The sequence below is a fragment of the Seriola lalandi genome, unplaced genomic scaffold (assembly GCF_002814215.2).
Source record: "Seriola lalandi dorsalis isolate HSWRI2012SDOR001 ecotype SW California unplaced genomic scaffold, Sedor1 jcf7180002054570, whole genome shotgun sequence".
NCBI lineage: Eukaryota > Metazoa > Chordata > Actinopteri > Carangiformes > Carangidae > Seriola > Seriola lalandi.
The window spans coordinates 2,303,753-2,320,124 of NW_019525123.1; the positions used below are offsets into that span (position 1 = coordinate 2,303,753).

The following is a 16,372-nucleotide window of genomic DNA, read 5'->3' on the forward strand; positions in this document are numbered from 1 at the left end:
CCCCACCCTCCCCTCAGGTCACGCTGAAATTAAACGGCAGAAACTGGAGCATGCTGGTTTCTTCACCCTAGGATGAGACGAGACAAGGTTTTATCTTCCTCTCCCTCCTGTAGTAAAAATGTAAAAAGACGTCCCTCTGTTTCTTCCTCACATGTAAATTACGTTGACATCCTACTCCAGGGACTCGCCTGTTATGTCTACGGATCCCTCCTTTTCCCTCACACATAAATCAAATTGGCATTTGCCCCTGCCTCTCGTTTCTTGAGGTCTCCGCTTGGTATGCACCTTAATTGGATTCTGTGTCTGTATTTAACATGGCTTATAAACGTCCATGTACTGTAAGTGTGCGTGTGTGAGTGTGTACAAGACTAAGAATACAGTAAAGATGCAATGTCAAATTAATTAACTGTTCACTTCTGTCTTAAGACATTCCTCCCACCCACGTCAAAGAATAGTCGGCACCCAGAAATGTGCGCTGCCGCCAGCGTCTCAAGCTCGTCGCAGTTATGGCTTTTCTTTTTCTAACTGTGTTTGCATGTCTGCCGTGGCATTTTTATTGCCGGGCTATCTCAGGCGAAGTCCCCACACATCACGTCGACTTCAGAAAGGTGGGAATTTTTGCCACAGTTGAAAGCCAGGCATCGTTTTGCTTGGGTTCCCTGAGTGGTTTTCAAAGTGGTTCGTGGTGACATGGCACCAAATGTTTGTGATGTTTGCTTCTTCCTGATGGTTTATTGGGTACCTTACACTGCTTTTCTCTCTCTCGCTCTCTCTCTCTCTTTCCCTCTCTGCAGGAGGCTGAGTGGCACTGTGATGAGTTCACCAAGGGAGCCTGCTTCAGCCGTGGAAAATCTGAGGTGAGTTTAAGTGATGCCTGAGAGTTTGAAATGTCACAGCATTATAATGCTTTAGCAGACACTTGTCACTGTGTTGAGAAAAACAAGTTTCACGTATGGTTTTGTAAAAAAAAAAAAAAACACACACACACAGCTTGTCCTTTGGTTTTAATGAACTCAGTTAAAGCGGTATTCCAAGAGTTTGGCATTTCATTACATTTGTGAGAGATGCGGCTGGATAACATCTCTTCATTGTGTCTGCTAAATGTCAACATATTTCAGTCTTCACACCCTGTTTGTAATGCAAGAATCTACAGCCATGTTAGTGGCTCCTTGGCCCTGTTCAGACCTGCCATTCCCGTGAAATGCGTCTCCACATGCTTCTCGAGTGACCACTTGTGATTGGATCTCGCTTGTCCGATTTATATGCAAATAACCAGGTATGAGTTGTTGTTTTTAGCTAATCCGACAAACGGGTCCATTGTCAGTGTGCTTGTGTGTATCTGTGGGTGAGTGAGAGACAGACAGACAGAGAGAGAGAGAGAGGGAGAGAGAGAGAGGGAGAAAGGGGCAGGGCACAGAGGGGCTGCACACAACTCTACACTGAAATGAGGTTTTATCCATTTGAAATAGTTAAATACTTTTTGGGTCATTATGAAACTGTGGTGGGACTAATCAGAATGTCAGATGTAGATGTAGAGGATGTCAGCAGAGGTTCTTCCATGTGACCCATGTGGACACATGTGGCCGAGAATGTGTGATCGGATCTCAAATGCGTCTTCAAAGCGTCTTGGGTGCGTTCACACCTGTACTTACAGCTGTCCACTTGTGATCAAATCACCCGGGACGGATTTGTTAATACCAGGTGTGAACGGGACCTTTGAGACTGTATTTAGGTCCAGTGGTGGCTCTCCTATCCCTCGAGCCATGTTAGCTAAAAATGTCCATGCTTAACCCAAGAATACCCTGATGACATCACAAGGGTTATTTTCTCAGAATTACGTGCCCTCCAGAGCCCCAGGAGACGACTAATAAACTGATATCAATGTGTAAAATTGATGGAGTTTCCCTTTGTTGGTTGATAACAGTAATTTAAACGACTATAATCTCCACCATGACCTCCAAAACAGCTGATGATTGTTCAGTATCTTCTTGTGGCTTTGGTTTATCTTAAGAAATAACACACGGATAAATGCTGTTTACCAGTGGAACTTTGGGACTTTCCCACCAGCGCATCAGTGCTGCATCATAGTTATGGCTAAAAAAGAAAATTAAAAACTTCCAAAGACAGAAGTCACAGATCTTTCTTCATTTTTACAGGCAGTGTTGAATCAGCTCCCGAGAGCTCACTGAAATTAAAAAATGTAAAGTTATCATAAAAACACAATGAAGCCTGAAAGCTACTTGGAGCTCTTTGTTCTGACTTAACATATAGACTCACTTGGAATCCCAGCTTTGTATATGGGATTGACCTCAAAGAGGATTTAAATTACCTTTTTGGGAAGTAAAAATATTCTCAACCACACCTTAACTCTTATTTATAGACGTTGCATAAAGGGAGTTCCTATTGTTTTTGCAGTTACTTTTTGAACTGAAGTGTATGTTTTTGTATGTGGTTTGCTGGCATGGTCTTCCTACCAAACAGCTGGTTTAGAGCTGAACTTGACTTGTAGGTGAACTGCCCAGCCCTAATCACTGTGTGTGTGTGTGTGTGTGTGTGTGTGTGTGTGTGTGTGTGCGCGCCACTGTGTATTTATCCCCCTGTGAAAGGTGGTTAGGGACCTATAATAGGCATACACGGGCTGGCCAGCACAAGATAGCTGTTGTGAATTACAGACCAAAGTCAGTCCTTGAGAGTCGCTACTGTCTGGTGGAGTCGAATTGTTTTGCTTACTGTTCCCTTCTGAGGATCAGCTCCTGTTCACTAAGAGTAGCATTAAAAGACTTCATTTTCCTTCAGTTGACAGGACTTTCGATGGTTTATTACCTAGCTCGGCGCGCAGCAATATACCATCGCTTAAGCTATTACACAGATACCTTACCTCTGCTTTGAGTGTATTTACAAGTGATTGTATTTTTTTTTTTCCTAATGTACGCATCTGCTCTTCTCCTGCGCATTTGATTTATTCAAACCAGGAGAAGAAAGGCGAGTTAAATTGACTTGACAGGACTTGATTGCTGCCTCTGCTTTGTTTTATAATGCGAGAGCCAAGTATAACAGCCTCTGTATTACAGTATGGATGTGGAACATTTGTCAGGAAGTTTTCATAAACAAGTCGAGACTGTGAGGCTGGGCAAATATTAAATATGCAGTTATTTACCATACAAACAAACTGCAGAGAAGTGAATTATGCAGACCCCTTCACAACAGACCCTAACACCTGCACCCAGCGCACGCACGCACACACATACACACACACACACACACACACACACACACAAGCATACAGCACATAATGAGCTGTACAAATAGCACAGATATATAGGCATACATAACAAGTATAACTAAACACACACTCATGTGTCATCTGTTTTGAACAGGCATACATATAAACACACACACACACACACATGCTTAGGCTGTGCTTAGCACCAGGAAACAAGTTGTTTTATGAGTCAACCTCCATCTTGATAGGGGGAAATAAAAGACCTACCCTTCTTTCCTCCCTCCATCTCTCCTGCGGTGCCCTCCACTCCTAAATCAGACCCCTGAGAGTGGGGGGGGGGTCGCCCTGGGCACCTCGAGTGGCTCAGACAATAGCAGATTTACAAGGTTTTAAATTTCTACGAGGGCCTCCTCGTCAACCCAGCCGTGGCCCCTTTCAGATGACGAGGACCCAAAGTTTATTACTTTGTCCTAGGACAAAAACAAATGCTGCTCTCTGACATGAATACTGACTGTTGTTACATTTACTATGAGTTTTGTTGATGGAAATCCCCACCAAACCTGCATGAAAGCCTGACGGCGATGTTGGGAGTTCACGACGTTCAACGGCAATCAATCATTCGATCAGTCATTCCCTTCATCAGCCCCACTTTATTTGTCTGGCGCTTTTAACTGTGCTGAGTGGTTTGCTAGAAACCCAAGCCAAAACCTCAAAGGAGGAGTGCTCCAAGAAAGGAATGGTGAGCATGTACTTCACCATAATATAGAGAAAAGTGGTTTGAATTGATTAATGTAGAGAGCAGGTTTAAAAAGAAACATGATTGAATGAGGGAGGGCTACACTTTCATTTTAGTTTTTGACCAGTCAACAAAGCCAAAGCAATTTTCTAAACTAATCCTGATGGGTCCTCTCCCACGCCTGCTGCATTTATCTGTTCTCCACCTCATTTAGATCCCTCTCCAAATCTGGTCCCTGTTGAATTAAGATGTGACATGGCTAAGCCGTGTGGGCATTAGCCTTGATTTGACTCTGTCAAGCTTGGCCACGTTTTAGAGTAGCCCTCCCGTGGTTGCAGGTGTTTGTCTCATTTATTGGCATAAAGTGTAATTTTGTCCCTCTGCCTAATGCTGCTGCTTGTCAATAGATAGATAATGGTGCCGCTGCTAACCGCTAACTGTGATATGTGTGTTTGCTGGTGTGTTTCCACAGGAGGAATGCCAGAACTACATCAGGGTGCTGCTGGTGAATGGGAACAGGCTGTTTACCTGTGGAACCAACGCCTTCACACCCATCTGCACCAACCGAACGGTATGAACAACAGCCAACTTTCTTTTTTGCCTCCTCTGTTCTATCCATGTTTTCCTTTGTTTGATGAGTTTCACACGAAGAATAATTATTCTCAATGCAGTCAAGGCAACCGTTACTATTTTTAAATTACCCTGGGAGCCCCCTTGCCTGATTGTCTTGATCCAAGTTAAGACAGCAAGTCATTTTGAACGCTACTTGCAACCTGTGAGGTCCAGATAGCAAGCTAACCTGCTAGCTGCCAGTTATGTAGGCTATATTACTGCAGTGTAAACCAAACCACACTGGCTGTGGATTAGACAATGTTGTTTTATTAGTTTTTTAAGCTAAAATTAACATATTTTTATTCTTTCTACTAGAGCTGTGTCCTCCAGATTCCTCTTCCTCTTTACACACTGAAGTGGCTTAGTTTTAAAACAGAACACATTCTTCCTTCTTACAAATGAGCCTGTAAATTTCGGAGCAATAAAACACAACCTTTCTCAGTTCAATACGCTCAGGTTTTGCTTGAATACTTGAATACAATTATCTATATGGTCACTTGTAGCCACAGTAAGTGTTTAAGTGAAAGTTATAGTATTGCTTTAAAGAATTTGAAGGAAAAATTCTAAGAAAAAAAAAAATTGTAGACAGGTTTTCAGCGTTGATTACACTCAAATCGCAAGTACTAAGGCAGCCGACTGCTTTGTCAAAGTAAAATGAAACATCAAGTGACAAGTGTTTTCCCTTGGTGTAGAGAGCTTTACTACCTTTTCAGCAGTGTTGTTGTTTGTTGTTGTTGTTTTTTGATTTTTACAACTTAAATTTTGAACTTCTTGTAGCTCATTTAGACAAGCTAGAAAGGACTTTTTGTTTTTTTTGTCAGTGACATGACCCTTGCCCTGTAGCTTGTAGCGCTCCCACTAATTTCCCTCTCATGCTGCTGTGCAATATGGAAGTTGACAGCAGCTGTAGTGGCTTCGTCAGTGTTTACTGAAAATTTATAATAGAGCACTTATTAGAAACACACTTAAGAATAAAAAAAAAAAAAAAAAAGTCATTATTCTTGAATTATAGTGATATTTCACGCAGGATAAATCTGATAACACTGCAAATATGAAGACTGAACTGTTATTGATTGAAGTGGCAATGTCAGAAGGAAAGGGCAAGGTTGATCAACACATTTAATCAAGGTGTGATTGAGTCGTGATCTTGATATCACTGAATTTATTGTATAAGCTCTCGTAACTGTTCTTGCCTCCTGGTGTGCAGTCAGGTAGACTAATTATAAGATGAATCTTATTAAGCTTGCTTATTTAAGAAGTCATGTTTCTTCAATCTTGTTAAACGCCGCAATCAAAACATTGCCTTAAGCTCATTACTCCTGATAATCATTGTTATCGTTGGCCTACAAGTAAACACATTCCTTGTCTCATCCGTGCAGCTTTGCCCTTCTTTGTGACTCATTGCAATTATTTTGCTTCTATTTTATTGTATCAAATCATGTAGTCTTGTATTTTCACTCCTCTCGCTCTGGTTTCTACAAATTCCCTGCAGCTCCTAATCCCATCTTTTAAAGATATATTTAGTCAGACTTTTCAGCGTGAGCTGCTTTTGTGTTTCAGCAAGCTCTTGACACAGTGAGGGCAAGATTTTCTGTAAAATCAACCACTGGTTTGGAAATTGCAGCTATTCTTTCACTTCTTTTATAAAAGTAATATAGTGCTAAAAACCAAACAGCAGCTAAGAAAGGTTTTTACACTCTATTGTTGGTGACTAGTGCCCACTGAAGTTAACTTTAGACCAACATTTAAAATGTCAGAGTATTGTGCTTACCACAGAACAGTGATCGGACCATATCAAATACCTGCGCTGCGTACTGTGGGATATCAGAGGAGGAGGAAGCAGGAGTTTACTATTATGATGACATTTGTTTTTGTCAAAAAAAAACACTGCATCCAAAGGTCAAAGGCTCATAATGACTGTTTACCACTGTGGAAATACATATAGTTGAAATGTCATGACATTATTATAGCAGTATTTCATCAGACGCTGTCATATTTACCCACTGAACGTCCGTTAATGTGAAACACTGTTTGGCCACAGCAACAGCAGTGGAATCACGTTCTGACAGATTTACTATCGGCTGTGATGGATGAACAGAGAGGGAGTAGAATATTCTATTAGTTTAATAAGTGCTTGGAGGTTATAGATTAAACAGCTGTTAATTTCTCTGACTTTGAGCCATTTGTTACCGAAGAGGACCGTGATGATGATAATGATAAGGATAAATGTGATGAGAAAAGTTTTTTGGGGAGGAGACCATAGTTGTAATGATAAGTCATTAACTGATGTCTCTGTCTAAGACTGTCTTATTTTTTGAAGAAGCAATTATGTGAAAGCATAGTTTAGTTTCATTACTGGGTAATAGTCAGTACTGCAGCATACACATTGCAATCACATGCCCACTGACTACCCAGCCTACAAACACAGCACAGATCAATGCATTTCCCCATTCTATTCCTGTCACAGCAAACTATACAAATCCTGTACCTGTCAGAATAAAGTCTATGTGTGACTCATTTGAAATGTCGTCAGTAAATTATTCCAGTGAGTGGCCAAGTTTTCTTTAAGTCTGAGTTTTGGAAAAGTGACCTTATTCATGAAGTTTGTTTCCATCAACCTGCTTTTATGTGCATTTTCAATTTGCGCAAAAAACAAAAAAAACTAAAAAAACTAAAACCCAGTTAGCTGAGGTGGAAAAATTGGTCTATTGATAAAACCAAAATGTTGCTGTGGAACAATAAACTGTAAGACTCCTCAAATTAATACATGAAACAAACACAAAATGTCAACTTTCCATCATTTTTTCTACTTTGTTTTCCACCATTTGAGGTTTTTGACTAGCACTCTTTAATGGCACCTGACTGATGAATTAGCACCACAAACCGTTTATCTCTATTAACCAAATACTAATAGCGATACATAATGAGAAAGTGCATTCATTTGTCTCTTCTTTTGCCATTTCTCTGGAAATTCAGTCAATGGACTAGATTTGGATGGAAACCTGACTACTGTCACTTGTCTAGTTTTGTAATAGTGCTTATCAATATCAATGACCAATCGGCTGTTTTATAACACATGTTAATGCTGTAACTTGTGCTCTGGGCAAAGAGAGTAGGCTTGAGATAAAGATTTGTATATGAAGTTCAGCTCACACTCACTTGACAGATAGCTGCTATGATGTGTCATTTGAGAGCCGTCCACTGTGGAATATCAGTGAATAGATCTCAAATCATACATAAGGCTGGGTAGCTGAAAATCTTCTCAAGAGCTACAATAGCATCTCAGTATCACCATATATAGTGCCCAACTGGCTCTCATTGCAGTCTATTCTAAACTGTGAGCTGTCTCTTTCCAAAAAGTCTCTATCAGAGGCATTCAGAGTCACTTCAGCAGCCTACTCGCACAGCTGCTGGCTCCACTATAGAGACGACTTTCACTCCACATCCTCAAAATGCAACGGATGCACTGCAGTCTGTCTATTTATCACTTCTCCTCCTGTTTTTCTAAATGACCCAATTGACCTCAAAATGGCTATTCCGGCCCACATTACAAGTCCCATCAATACCAGGCTTTCATCTCAGGCCGGCAGAGCTCAGACAGGGCTGCTCTGTTTTGTTATGGTTTGGGTGAGGCAGAGGTGGCAGGAGTTAACAGAACCCTTGATCCAAATCGACCGGCTCCAGGAAATTGGCAAAAGAAGTCGCCTGTTTCCCCCAACACATGCCCTGAATAGAGTCTGGCCTCCTGTAAGGAAGAGCTGTCCACAGATTATTCAGTCAGGGAAAATTAGAAAATGTGCAAGGAAAGAGGCGAGACTGAGCTCTGAGTCTTCCAAGGCAAAAGTTTTGCTGTCACTTCAGGTCTTCTCCAACCAAGTCAAAAATGTAGAACCTGGCTGATTGATAGAAAATATCAAATAGAATCATTTTAATTACCTTTTGCTGAGATTAGTGCAATCTTTTCATTTTGCATCATGCATGTGCCCACAGAACCTAGCTCAACTTGGATGGAAGCACAAACCATGATCTAATCCCTGTATACTGTGTTTACTTTTGCACCATAAAATATAATTACATCTTGGATTTAAAAAAAAAAAAAATGCATTACTCCTTTTTGGTATTCAAGGCTGAGTCACTGAGCTATGGTCCCTATTTTTTTTTTTTATAAGCAGGAACCAGTGCAGTGTGTCAGGACTAAGCCAGGGTCATGCTGTAAAGTATTTTTAAAAAGCAGGGAGTTGGATTTGGCTTCATATTCAAAGACAGAATGCGAGGAAAGACTGCATCTTACATCAAGCCTCTTTTGAATTCAGAGAGGCTTCCTAAAGATGTGGTATAATAATGTTATAACCATGCTGACAGCTGGTAGTCCTGTGCAGACATCAGAAACCAAACCAGGGAAACACTGCAGTCAAGAGTAACTTGATTTAGGGGCTTGTTTTAGGAATTTTATTGCTTTCTTAACAGGTGGTTTCTTAACATTTGACTTGAGGCATCTGCTCTGTTAACATGTTTAACACTGCTATTGATTCAAAATGTGTTCTCTGATTATGTCTCTGGCTACTGAAGGTTTTGTTCATATATATCTCAGAAGTGCGTTTCGCGGTAGATGTAAACCAAACAAAACATAATGAGACTAAGTGTTATTTTGAGTGTACAACATTTGCATATTGTCAGGAACAAACAAAACATTACCAGACTTCCCTGATTTGAATTTTAATGCTGCCCTTTGATACTATGTCCTACATATTTATGTAGGTTTTCTACAATCATCCATTATTTAGAAATAAGGAGAAATGCATATTATTCCCACGGATATTACATCTTATTGTTTTAGTTTCTTGACTATGGGGATATTACCTCTACAAATTATCAAAATAATTTTCCTTTACTGCCAATGTCTGTGTCCTGTAAATTCTTATTGTAGCATTTCCATTATAAACCTTCCACTTTTGTTCTCTCCCACCACTGCCTCCATGTTACAGCTGACTAATCTGACAGAGATCCACGATCAGATCAGCGGGATGGCTCGGTGTCCCTACAACCCCCTCCACAACTCCACTGCCCTCATCACCTCCAGCGGGGAGCTTTATGCCGCCACTGCTATGGACTTCTCCGGGCGAGACCCCGCCATCTACCGCAGCCTGGGTGGCCTTCCACCGCTGCGCACTGCCCAGTACAACTCCAAATGGCTCAACGGTAGGGAGTTACCAAAGTTTGGGATTCCAGAAAGATGTTATAGTTTCTATAAATACACCTAAAAGTTCTTCCATAAAGATGGGCATTTTAAACAGAAAGAAACTCTTTTTACTTTTTACGAGCAGCCATTAAACATCGATGCTGCAGCTGGAGGGGATTCAGTGTTTTGCTCAGGGATACTTTACCATGTCAGATGCTTAGCTAACATGGGAGTTGGAATCTGTCTCTCTTGGTTGAAGGATTGTACTCCTTCTCAAATCACCACTGTGCTGCGCAAAGTAGTTCCTCCCTATACATAATTGTTCTGTTGCCTTTTGTGTGTAAAAACTATTCTGTCCAAAGTTACTAAGCAACTAGAAAATCTTTTATTTTCATCTCAACCTTTCTTTGAGGAGTGTGAATTTTTCAGAAATCAATGTCTTTTTCTCTGGAAGCTCAGACCCTCTTCACGCACTAACCTTCTCAGTGCTGGTTGGAGAACTTCAGACAGCTTAAGGTGTCCAGTCTACAGAGGAGAAGGTCAATCAGTATCTTGTCAGCAACTGATTTTTATCTGATTCACATTTAAGCTAAATTGAAAAAATAAATTAAAAGCCACCACATACATTCCTTTGCAGCAACCTTCTGGGAAAAGGTTTAATCACTAATTTTATGGCAAATTGATTTTTTTCCCCCCTCTGTCTCCCCCTGCACTGCCCTCCGAAGGTGCAGACGAGAAAAGGGTTGAAATGAAGAGGGGGGAGAAACACTTTCATTTAAAGGTGAATTAAATCAATGTCAACGAGAATAAAGTGTGCGGTTTAGATTCAATAATGTCATACATAAAGATGAAAGCCTCAGTCGACGGTGTTGTGGAGGTCGCGTGTTTCAGATAGGGTGAGAGTTATTACGCTACACCTGTTTTGGCCATTTCTCATCCTAACCTTTAGGTTTGGGGGAGTGAAAAATTAGTTTTCTTATTACAACACAACACCATTAATAACATGGCCTGCAGTTATTAATCCCGATCACCTGCTGTTGTGTGGGCTGTACGCTCACACATACGCGAGTCAATCAGTCATAGCACATACCCATTTGCTCTCCCACTACCTCTTACTCCCACAACCTTATTTCTTTTGGTATTTCTTCTTCCTTTATCTGCACTTCATCTTTCTCTTGACTTTCCTCAATTGTACAATTTTTCTCTCTCTTTCTAGCATCCTTTTTCACACTCATTTCCTTCCTGTTTTGTTTTATTTCTTTCAACAGAACCGAACTTCGTCTCCTCCTATGATATCGCCAACTTCACCTACTTCTTCTTCAGAGAAAACGCGGTGGAACATGACTGTGGCCGTACTGTGTTTTCCCGTGCTGGGCGTGTCTGTAAGAATGACATTGGCGGCCGTTTCCTCCTGGAGGACACGTGGACCACCTTTATGAAGGCGAGGCTGAACTGCTCCCGACCTGGAGAAATCCCCTTTAACTACAACGAGCTGCAGGGAACATTTTATCTGCCAGAGCTGGAGCTGCTTTACGGCATCTTCACTACCAATGTGTGAGTAACATGATACGCCCTCAAATACAGTGACAACATATAACTTACCTCCTTCGTATTCAACAAATCTATGACTTCCTTACATCAAAATGTACACCAAGAAATTACACAGTTTACCGTTAGCTAGCTGTTTTTAGTTTCCATTCTCGCACAGCAAAAAAATAAAAAAAAATTGGTCCTTTATTTCAAACAGAGATAGACAAAAGCAGGCTTCTCGTTTCTAGCCTGCAACTGTCAATTTTGAGATGAAAAGTCAGCTGTTCCTTGGAGATGTTACTGGCCGTAGCTAGCTAGCAAATAATGCTAACATTAGCTACAGCTAAGTTGAGCTAAGTTTGTAGCTGACTTTCCCCAGCTGATGTTTAAAAAAAAAAAAATTAAAAAAAGTTGAATTAAATGTGCACGTGACGGCTACATACATTTTATCGTGCTACAAAAAAACAGAGGCTAAAGCTACATGTTCCTGGCAAAAAAGACAGTATCAACACCAGCCGATTATACAGGTAGAGGACATGGAAATAAAGCGATAGCATTTTCATATATTGCAATGTAGACCTGGTTAGACCTGGTGATATAAAGTAAGTATTCTAAGATGAGTTTGTTTGACTGCTTAGCATACTTGAACAACCATTGCAGCATTTATCATTCATTTATTTGTTTGTATTCTTAAACAGTATGTGTCAGTTACCTGTTATTGTTCAAGAAAACCCATTTCAGAAATTTCATTTAATTTTTCATCTACATAATTTCTTTGTTTTCAAACTGCTTTTATTCCTCCTCCATGACAGATCTCTCTGTTTATTTTTCACAAATTGTTCTTTTCCTTTAGTCTATATTTTTTGCTATTTTGTATCGTAATTTGCATATAGTCTCTTTGAAGGAAATCCAACCTTTGTAAATTATCAGATTAAGTCAATCACCAATCCATTTGATTCATATTTTGTGTTTTAAAGTTATTTTCTAAAATGACTTCAGCTCCATTAGTATATTTGATTGTCTGTAGAATCTGCACAGCGAATGATGAAACAAATTGAGATCCAGCTCATAGTGTGTTAACATCAGGTGAAAAATACCAACACTCTTTTATCCTTTGTTCTGATGCACACACAGTATAGCTTCATGTATAATTCACAGTGTTTTTGGCATTACATTGTACATTTTGTAAACGCACCTCAACTGCACCCAAATTAACTTGGCATGCGACCTTTTTGTAACATACATACAGAGTATATAAACTGAATATTTATGTCAATGCTGTTTACATGGCCAAGCGTATCTTAAATTTAATTTAAAGTAAAGATCTTCTCACGTATATACCCAAACCAGCTACAACCACTGTGTATTCCAGCAGCTATTTGACATTTCATCTCATGAAAGAAGCTTATTATCACTTATTAAAAGTGTATACTTTATCATGCATATGGAGGATGTAAGAGATGGGATGCATCCATGGATGAAAACTATTATTTTCTATTTTCACAAGCATCGCAACCCTTTCTTCTTTTTGTCTCTCCGTCTTTCTTTTTTTCTTTTTTTTTCATACTCACAAACACACACACGCACACAGGCACCCACCATTATTAAAAGCTGAGTAATCTATTCTTTATGGTCAGTGCCTTCACATTGCTGAAAAAGAAGTCTTTTGAAGGGTATTGGAAACATTTCCCCCTCCAGGCATAGAGTTTAATGAACAGCCGCGTTGGATTATAATTCACATCGCTGAAGTCTCACAGTTTGAGTTGAGAGTTAATACTCTCATTCTTTACTTTCTCTTCGGAAGGAGGAGACCAGTACTTGTTGAAACTGACAGCTTAAAAAGTCAAAGCTGTATTTCAGGCCCGAGATCTGTACAGTTAATCAGACGAGCTGAACAGTTTAATTGTGTCCTCTTGCCTGATTTATAATCCAATAATGACAATCACTTACACCAGCGTCTGCGTCTGTCTGTCCAGTGTTTGATTTGTATTGTTGGCTGAATGTAATACAAACATACAGAGGTCAGCTTTACAAATAACAACAAGATCTGAACAGTGTTTCCTGCTACTACTGTGGTGTCCGTTTCTAAATTTGTTTACTCTCTCTCTCTCCTGCTCTCATTCATCATCCCTTTCATCCTCTCGTCCCCCTTTGTTGGGTCTCTCTTCTCTTTTTTCCTGACATTCAGAAACAGCATTGCTGCATCTGCGGTGTGTGCCTTCAATCTCAGTGCCATATCACAGGTTTTCAACGGGCCCTTCAAGTATCAGGAGAACTCGCGGTCGGCCTGGCTTCCCTACCCCAACCCCAACCCAGACTTTCAGGTAACAAATCCATACAGAAGAATAGTTTTGTGAAACAAGACAAAGCGTCTACGGTCATGCTAGCAGCTCAGTGACGTTTTAGCTAAATGCTAACCTCAATATGCTAACATGCAGGCTGACAAACCAACCAACAGGCATATTTCCATCTCTAGAGCCATGCTGCTTACATATCATAACACATGGTTTGTAAGGCGGTTTATAAACTGCTTTCATTTATACCCAGCACACTGCCATATCAGCCAAACTATAGGTGTAGCTAGGTGCATGCCTAAGGAAATTTATGCATATAGTATATACTGTAACCTTATAAAAAAATAAAAGCGTTTTCATCCTGATGAGCCTCCCTCAGAGTCCCAATGAGTACTTCACTCTCATTAATTTCTTTTTCTTTCGGTCAGCCTTCTCTCCGCTCATGAACACACACATTACAACCACTCGTTATAAAATCCAGTGATTTTTACAATGGCACAGTCGTTCCTTTAAGATGTGTCATAGCTTTGTTCTTTGAACTGCAGTCCTTCACAATAAACTGTCCGTGTTTTGCACAAGTGCCACTTTATGTTTATACTCCATCCTAAAACCCGGAGGGCAAACCAAGCAACACAGGGGCACCTCATCCCAATTTGAGGCGCTGCTCGATACTGATGACACAGAGGGAATGTTTTATTAGCAGAAGAAGTGGCTCTCAGTTGTATCAGGCTTAGCAGATAGTGAGGGAGCTAATCCACGCAGCTCTCCACGAGGGATTGAATTCCCTCAGAGGTCTGCGCTGCCCATGTGTGACACATGCCTCACTTCCACACGTCTTTCCTTTTACGGCCCCTCGATCATGTTGCCGTCAAACCAGCAGATGCCTGCTATCGAGAACTTACACTCACATTATCTGTAATGACATGCTCATGCAGAAAAAGTGGATGACATGCTCATGCAGAAAAAGTGCTGGCTCTGACAGTTTAATAAAAATAAAAAAAAAACTAGAAAAAAAAAACACATTCACACACCCACAAATCTGTAACACATGATGTGTCTTACTGTTGCCATGCATTCCTGTATCTACATGTCAGCAGCTAGTTGAGTAAAATTCACTTAGCTTCAAGAAAACCAATTTTCTCTATCTGGTCAGTGCTGACCGCAGATTTATCCTGTTCAGCATACTGTAGGTACATCACAGAGGGGTTTCTATATACCAGTGCCTTTCATAAGGTTGTGTTCCTCAAGGATAAACCAGGATAAGTTCTTCCTCTCTATCCCCATCTCTCCACTTAAGCCCTTGCACAATAGCTGCCCCTCACCGCTGGACCGATGCACACTTTATCTAGGTTTCAGTGACATCTTCATCAAGCATTTGTCAATGTTGGGGGATTAGATTTACGAGCTCAGGATTTATGGCCTGTCTGTTTTCATCCCTTTGTGCACACACACACACACACACACACACACACCTACACTCATGTACATGCACAAACATACACCTACACGACACCAGCACCAATAAAAGTCGCTGACCACGTACATATCTTATGTACATGTATACATGCACAAAAATAGAGGGTTATAGATTGCTGCCAAATAGGGATAATTATGACTGTGAGCTCATCACTCAACACACACACACTGGTCATTGATTGAGAGCTTAATTCCCTGTCTGTCTGCAGAGAAAATCCCCCCATTTATTTGAACCACACGGATTGATCCAGCTGGGTTTATTCAGGCTATGAGTCATGTTCGTTTTGCATTAGGAGCTAATACCATCTCTGTGTTGTATAGGTTTTCTGTCACTCTGTAATTGCTTACTGTAAAAAAGGCATTCATTGTTAAGCTCCATATGGAGGAAAATATGTTAAGTTATGGGCCAAATGCTGATGGAAAGTTTTGTTATCTAATACATTTCAAGAGGAACAAAAAAAAAAAAAGGTGTTGGTTTTTTTTGTGCTTTTCTTTCAACATTATAAATGATTCGATTAGAACATAGCCAACACTGACATAGTATTATAACCAGATCTTATTGGGATGCTGAAACTTTAAATGACCTGGGACACATTTTAAAGAAAAGCCAATTTTTTCAAAAACATGCTGTAAAACAACCATATTTCTCAGTGGCACTTAATATCCTGGCAGAGCATAGTGTGCTGATGATGAGGGGGACAGCTGAGTGTTGGATGGGCCCTCAGCCAAATGATGTCCCTCACCTTGACTGTACCATGGAAATCACAACATCCATCTTTCTGTACATCCACAGATGCCATACACCCTCAATGGCCAGTGCTTAACTTTGTCTCACTGTGGCAGAAATACGATCACACAGACACTTTGAAATGCATGCACACACATGCAATGCAAGGACAAACCACAAAAGGAAACCTTAGACATATGTTATTATGTAGCCCACACCACACCCACGCAACACATTTTTGCCATAAGCAAGAGGCACATTCAGGGCACACAAGCACACATACACACAGTGTTGCATTTCCCCGTCCTTCAGGGCTTTAATTTCCCGTCTCCTCATGTGGCGAGGGCGCTGATCCATTGCCCGTTCCGGGGGAAGCCCTCCATGTTTCTCATCTGTCATCCTAGGGAAGGCCAAGGATTGATCTGTATAAAGTCTCAGTGCTGTTGCTACTGTAGCTGGTCAGCAAGAACTAATCGCCACCCAAGGCCCAGTTTTCAGTCTCTTTCAAGGAGGCTGTGTATGATTAGCCTCAAGCAAATTCGTGTAGTCCATCTGAGTTACTGTGTTCAAAACGAAAACATACTAGTCATTTTGG

The 16,372-nt window shown here is 40.6% G+C and overlaps 1 protein-coding gene across 3 annotated transcripts in view; it reads left to right on the top strand.

Moving 5' to 3' along the window:
* The window catches only part of sema5a (sema domain, seven thrombospondin repeats (type 1 and type 1-like), transmembrane domain (TM) and short cytoplasmic domain, (semaphorin) 5A), a 120,419-nt gene that overhangs the window by 55,427 nt on the left and 48,620 nt on the right, over nucleotides 1-16,372 (top strand). For all 3 annotated transcript variants that reach the window (XR_002761353.2, XR_002761354.2, XM_023416935.2), the window contains exons 5-9: nucleotides 795-857; nucleotides 4,432-4,530; nucleotides 9,557-9,770; nucleotides 11,019-11,304; nucleotides 13,469-13,604. Coding sequence is in view for 1 of the 3 variants with exons in the window: in XM_023416935.2 (XP_023272703.1) it covers nucleotides 795-857; nucleotides 4,432-4,530; nucleotides 9,557-9,770; nucleotides 11,019-11,304; nucleotides 13,469-13,604 (798 nt within the window). In the remaining 2 variants the exon portion in view is untranslated. The remainder of the gene's footprint in view (nucleotides 1-794; nucleotides 858-4,431; nucleotides 4,531-9,556; nucleotides 9,771-11,018; nucleotides 11,305-13,468; nucleotides 13,605-16,372) is intronic.